The 6,835-nt window shown below is 36.9% G+C and overlaps 1 protein-coding gene across 1 annotated transcript in view; it reads left to right on the forward strand.

Moving 5' to 3' along the window:
* Positions 1 to 2,740: 2,740 nt before the first annotated feature.
* The window catches only part of Uhrf2 (ubiquitin-like with PHD and ring finger domains 2, E3 ubiquitin protein ligase), a gene marked incomplete at its 5' end in the record, with an annotated part of 75,420 nt that continues 71,325 nt past the window's right edge, over positions 2,741 to 6,835 (forward strand). Inside the window, 1 exon segment of the mRNA XM_013516354.1 lies at positions 2,741 to 2,974. Coding sequence (XP_013371808.1) covers positions 2,741 to 2,974 — 234 coding nt within the window.

A 6,835-nucleotide genomic window follows, 5' to 3' on the forward strand; every position in this document is an offset into this window, starting at 1 on the left:
ATGGGGGAAAATCATAGCAAGCATGAGGAAAAGTAGTTACAGCTTTTATTACCAGCTTTTATATGGTTAGTGTTCCACTCTAGTTCCTGTCAAACCAAGTTTAGAAGCAGTATCAATTAAGGAAACTTGTGTTGACTCCTGTCAGTCATTTGTTGGAAACCTGTTAGGTTGAGTGTAGGAATTGTGCCCCAGATCCCCGATTCTTGAGTGTCAAATTTCAATAAAGATACTTACGGAAATACTTTTTAATTGTCTCACCCCTTTAACTGCTGTCTTCATTTTGGGGAATACCCTACCAGTTAATTTCCAACTGTTTACATTTAGTGATTTTAAATTTTTTTAAAATTTATTTTTGGTACTGAGACGAACTCATGTTTGACAGGCAGGCACTGCATTGCTGAACTATATCCCCAGGCCCAATTTTTTTTACTTTAAACACTTGGAAAAATAATTGTCAGACTGGTCATCCAATTTGTATGCTTAATCAAGTTGTGCTTTCTCAATTCTTCTGGAACTAAGGTGTTCTTATTTTATTTTTGGCTGTTGGAGAACATAAAAATGAAAATGTAAATGCAGTTTTTGCTCCTTGAGACCCCCATTCCCAGGGATTCAGGGCTAGAGAAGTTTCCTTTGTTTTTAACAAAGTAGCAGTCTATTCCTATAAGGGCTTATCTTACTGCCTTAGGATACTTTTTCTCTGTGTGTGTGCCCGTGCGTGCACGTGCACTCGCGCATGTGTGCCTGTGTGTGTGTGTGTGTGTGTCCATGTGCACGTGTGTGTGTGTGTGTGTGTGTGTGTGTGTGTGTGTGTGTGTTTGAGACAAAATCTGTCCATGTAGCCCAGGGTGGCCTTGAACTCACTGTGTAGGCCAGGTTGGCCTCCAACCCTGGGTGATCCTCCTGCCTCAGCTTCGTGAGTGTTGCCTTAGGATACTTAGACTTGCTTAGCTAGTTGCAGTGCACACATGTATGTGTCACTGAACATCACACCCAGAGCCTGGTTCCTAGTCTACCCTACCATGAGCCTGCATTCTTAGACTAAAGATATTGAACAACCTGTGAGATTGTACGTCCACCAGTGAATTTGTAAAACTTTACATCATTTTTTTCTGTTTAACGGTTGAATACTTGTAATTTGTGGAATTATGCTAGGTGTATTCTTGGACCACCTGAAATAAACTCATTGATTTAGTATGTTAATAAGCTTATGTTTTATTATCATTATTGTGTTACTTATTAAGGGATGAACTATTTTTCTTTGATTTCTCAAATATCTTACTGTGCTAGGGAGTTGTGAATGGTGATAAATATTAGGTGTAAAGGAGGGAAATGAGAAGTGTTTAACTGGTTTTGTTTAAAGGGAAAATGCTAATTCTGAACCTCAAAGAGTTTAGTTTTCTCCTTTTACCATATCATTGAAATAGCCAACTGAATTATTTTAAGTAAGGAAACAAAGTGGAGATTTAGTTTCCTAGGATTGTAGTAACAAAGTGTCCAGTCCTGGACAATTTAAAACCACAGAAGTTAATCTCTGTTCAAGAGGCTGGAGTTCCAGGTGTCAGTCAGCAGGGTTGAGCTTCCCTATAACTCTAGGGAAGACACCTTCCTTGCTGGTCTGTGTTTGCAGGAAACCTTGTGTCTTAGTTTGAGAATGTATCTCTGCAGTCACATGGCTTCCTTTTCCCTGTGTCTTCACACTGGTGTTCCTGTTGTATCTGTTTCCGTCCACATTTCTCTTTTTAAAGTCATTGGATTGGGGGCTAACCCTACGGACCTCATTTTAGCTTAATTAGTCCTTTAAAGACCCTACCTCTAAATAGGGTACATTCTGAGGTACTGGGGTTAGGATTTCAGCATATAAATTTTGGGAGCGTAAAACTTAGCCTATAACAATAGATTTTGCTTTTCTTTAGTCAAATATGTTCCTTGATTACCTCTAAATATGCCCTATTTCCAAATAAGGCCATTTCTGAGGTACTTCTAAATTTTTTTTTACATGTTGGGAGATTGAATCCAAGCATTTTGCATGCTGAGCAAGTGCTGTTTACTGAGCTACAACCTTAGCCTGCTGAGGTACGCTAGGTTAAGACTTTATTTTTTTGACCTAAAATACGGGCACCTTACAAGATAATTTGTTTACTATTCATCCTAGAAGTCTTTGTGATAAAACTTGATCATCTTTACAGAGGCATAGAAGTGGAAAATTTGAGGCAAGTGGAATATAACTGTAGTATAAGCAAAATAATAATTATTCCTTGCTTGATTTCTTTTTCAACTCAATTTTTTAAAACCTTAACAATGCTTCAAAAAGATAAAGTATTTGACTAAATGACTTTATGAACACAAGGTATTAAAACAACTTGCTTTCAAGATTTACTGTCCCCCCCCCCTTACAGTGGATTCATTGTTTATTAAATAAAATTCTGATGAGAAGTTAAATCTAGTTTAGAGTTTTTCTGTCCAGGTCATGAGGTCATAGCAACAGTGGTATATTTTTTATTTTAGTGGTTAGTGGAGCAGTGAATGGGCGGTACTTAGAATTTACTGGGGCCAGAGAGGATGCTAACTAATATGAGAGGCTATAAAGTAGTAAGAGTGGTTTCAAGATCACTAAGTTGCAGTGCTGTGGATTTTGTTCTAATTTTTATGTTGTTTTTGGCTTGGACCTTTGGGCAGCTAAAGATGTAGAAAGAAAAATTTTGAGAGAAGCGTTTCAATAATTTTTCTCTTTTTTTCCTAGTTGGAAAATGGATATACTTTATTTGACTACGATGTTGGGCTGAATGATATAATTCAGTTACTAGTTCGTCCAGATCCTGATCTTCCTAGCACATCTAAACAGACTGATGTACACACTAAACCCTGTTCTAATAGTCCACCGAAAGTAAAGAAAACTGCAAGGGTGGGATCTGCAAGTCAGCCGTCTACATCAACTCGTGCTTGTCTTATTGATCCTGGCTTTGGACTGTATAAGGTATGTCATATTCAGACTTGTTTGTTGTTAGAATACAGATATATGCTCACTTCTGGATGTTGTGAATAAGTAAGCTTTGCCATTTGAAAATAAAAATTGGGGTGTTACTATTTTAATTTCTGAAAGTAGGCTTAAAAAAATCTTTGAACTATATAAAAGCATGTGTAAAATGTACATGTACAGTTTAAAGACTAATAAACACTTGTGTAACTCCACCAAAATTAACTGTGCTATTTATGTGTATTCTGGTACACATGCTGAGGAATTTCTCTAGAAATTTCTACCCAGGAATATGGGTGCTGATTGTCCACTCATAGGATAGTACCAAACTGCCTTTTATTTCGCTCTATTGGTCTGTTTATCCCTGAGTCCATATTATTCTCAGTACCGTAGACTTACATACTTTTTTGACACCTTCATTCTACCTCCCACATTTCATTCTTCCTCAAGGACTTCTGGTTTCTTGGGTTAATACTTAACAGTTAAAAATTCTACCACTGGTTTGTTGACGCTGTGTACTCTGCTGGGTTATCAGTGGCTGCTACATTTATAGGGCAGCTTGGAGAACTGATGTCTTTACAGTGTTGTCCTTTAATTTATGAACGTGGATAGAGTACTGCATTAATTTAAATCTTTGATCTAATGAGTGCTTTCTTTATATACCTTGCTCAGGTTATTTCTCATAGCTTTGTTGGTGCTGTTATGAAAGGTCGTTATTTCAGACAGTTTATTTACTGATAGATGGAAACACCGCCAAAGGCTTTTGTAGGTAGCAGCTTTTTCAAATCCTACTTTAAGAGGTTGACAATTTTGTTTCATTCTTTTCTGTCTTTACTTTTATTTATTTATTTGTCTGTTTGTTTGAGACAGGGTCTTGGTATAGTTCAGACCAGCCTTGACCTTGTGGTAATCTTGTCTTAACCTCGAGAGTGGTGGGATTCTAGGCACATGCCACCACGCCCAGATATTTCCTGTTTATGCAATTCATTTTCCTTTAATCAGTTGGGAAAAATTGGCACCTAGACTCAATTTTTCAAAGCATTTTCAAGATTAAAAATTGGTAGATACAGCACTTGCCTGCCAAGTACAAGGTCCTGAGTTCAATTTCCAGTAAACCCCCCTCCCCAAAAAAATTGGTAGATAAAATAAATTATTGAAGAAAATGCAAATAGAGGTACAATAATTTTGGATTTGTGGAGAATTTGAGAAAATTAGCTTAAGGGCTTTATCTCAAAAACAAAGCTACCTTGATGAATTGTTTATATATACTATATAATTTTGATGTTACCTAAGTTGACCCACAACATAAAGAAGGGAGAAAAGCTTCATGTTGCTTTTTAAATTTAGTTAAACATTGATATTAAAACATGAGAAAAGCAGGTCAGCATCACCAACATTGATGAAAGCCTGAGTTACAGTGAATAGGATTATGACTGTATACTGAAATTAATACCTCTACCAAATATGGTTTGTGAGAAAGTGGAGTTAGTTCATTATTAGGGAATGTTTTAGTAGAATTTATTGTTTTAATAAACTATAAACTGAAGAAAAACTACCTAATTTAAATTGTTTTCTGCATCTCAATACAAATTTGACTTCATTCTTGGGTTAAAAAAAGAAATCCCTGGTAAGAGAAACAGATGAAATTGATCAACGGGTTAAACAGTGCTTGGCATCGTGGGGAAAATTGAAAATGAAGCATTCCCACTGAACACAGGAACCAGTTAATGCTGCTGTTATTTGACATGTTTTTGGAAGAGAAGGCAGAGTTGCTTATGGGTACCTGGGAAAGCTGGGAAAATGTTTTTAGACCATTATGGACAGTCAGGTGTTCACTGTCTAAGCTAATATTTTGATAATAGTTTTCTTGCTACAATCAATTAGTAGTGGAAAGAATTTACAATAACAAAGGGAATTAAGACCTACAAACTAGACAGTGGTGGTGAACCTATTCCACATGTGTTACTTGTTTTTGTTTTAAGCCAAAAGATGTTAATGTATGAGTTTTTCTGTTGAGGTTTAATTGCATTGTTGACATTTTGTGACAAATAAGTGGGTTTTGGGATCTAGTTTGGGCACTTGTCTCTAAAAGGTTTGCTGTCAGTCAACTAGAACAGTGCTTCATGTGGCGTGCTCTCTCCTCCCTCTCTCTGTTCAACAAATATTTCATTGAGAAGTCCCAGTGGTGCCAAGTGCTGTTCCAAGTCCTGAGGGTACAGTGATGAAGAGCTGTGATTCCTTCCATGGTGGAGTTTTCAAAGGACCACTTCCGTTACACTGCTTTTTAAAGCACTGAAAGCTAACATTTATCTCTTATAGATTCCTGTAGTAGTCTGGTTTTTTCTTGTTAATATAATACCACGCACACACAAATACACTACCACAGACGAGGGTAACTGTTGAGGAAAAGAGGTACAGTTTGGCTCACTTCTGGTCAAAGGGTGAGGACTGCATCTGGTGATGACTTTTTGCTGGCAGTGTCAAGGTGGCACAGGAGACAGGCAGTGTGTGTGGTCTTTCTCTTGTAAAGTAAGTCTGCCCATTATCTACTGCCATGCTGGGGATTGAATCCAGGGCCTTGCACATGCTAGGCAATTGCTCTACTGCTGAACTACATCCTTACCCTGTTCATATTTTATTTTGAAATGGTCTTGCTAAGATGCCCAGACTGGCCTTGAACTTACCGTCCTCCTGCCTCCACCTCCTGAGTATCTGGTATTACAGGTGTGGACCACCGCACCTGGCTCTATATACATTCATTATTTTTAAGAGATGGGGTCTAGTTATGTTGTCCATGCTGGGTGAGTGGGCTTGAGCAGTCCTCCTCCCTTAGCTGTGTGTGTAGTTGGAACAAGTGCATGGTACCTATCTAAGTTCCTACATTCTTAGTATGTTACAGCGGGGATTAAACTCCAACACAGACTTCAGAGGGGATAAACCATATTCAAATCATGTGAAGTGTTGCCAGTACTCTGCATTTTTTCATATTATAAAATTTATTTTAGAATGGTTTTAGATGTATAGCAAAATTGGGAAGATGGTAGAGTTCCCATATATCCCACACTAGATCTCTATTTATACCTTATGTTAGTATGATACATTTGTTATAACTAGTGAACTGTATTTCCTTAGCTTTTCCTTAAATGTCTTTTTTCTGTTCCAAAAATCTCACCTAGGATATCATACTACATTTGTTACACTGCCTTAATTTCCTCCTTGCTGTGACAGTTTCAGTTTCTTAGACCTGTTTGTGATTTCCATGGAATTTTTCAGGATTGGTGAGGTATTTTCTTTTCTTTTTTTCTTTTTTTTTTTTTTATTTTAAAGAGAGTAGTAAATGAGAAACAAACAAACAAAAAAATAGAACAGTAGCAGCATACCAGTATGGCAAACATAAACAAATCAAACCAAGAACATTCAAAGTGATACAGGGTCTCAAGACAAATTAATACAAATCAACAGTGATTATTATATTACATATCCCTACCCTCAACTACATTGCTCAGATTATCAGATGTAAGAATGAAAGATTGCTCAAACCATTAAAGAGAATAAGAAAATACTACTTCTATAAAACTTTAGAGATAATACAGAGTTTCACTACACAAGGTGGTAGGAGTTCACCATTGTAATTCCATTGCATATTGTTACCTTCAAATCAGTGGCTCAGACCACCAGACACAAGCATGCAAAGTCGATCAGAACATAAAAAATTGTGAGCATTAACTGTTCGTTTCAATACACCATCAGACATCAGCAGTGCAGTCATTGCAGCTATTCATATATATATATATATATATATATTTTTATATTTTGCCTTCCTTCTTTCTTCTTTCCCTCATTCCAGTCATTCCTTCCTTT

Source organism: Chinchilla lanigera, unplaced genomic scaffold (assembly GCF_000276665.1).
Source record: "Chinchilla lanigera isolate Chin_1 unplaced genomic scaffold, ChiLan1.0 scaffold00033, whole genome shotgun sequence".
NCBI classification, from domain to species: Eukaryota; Metazoa; Chordata; class Mammalia; order Rodentia; family Chinchillidae; genus Chinchilla; species Chinchilla lanigera.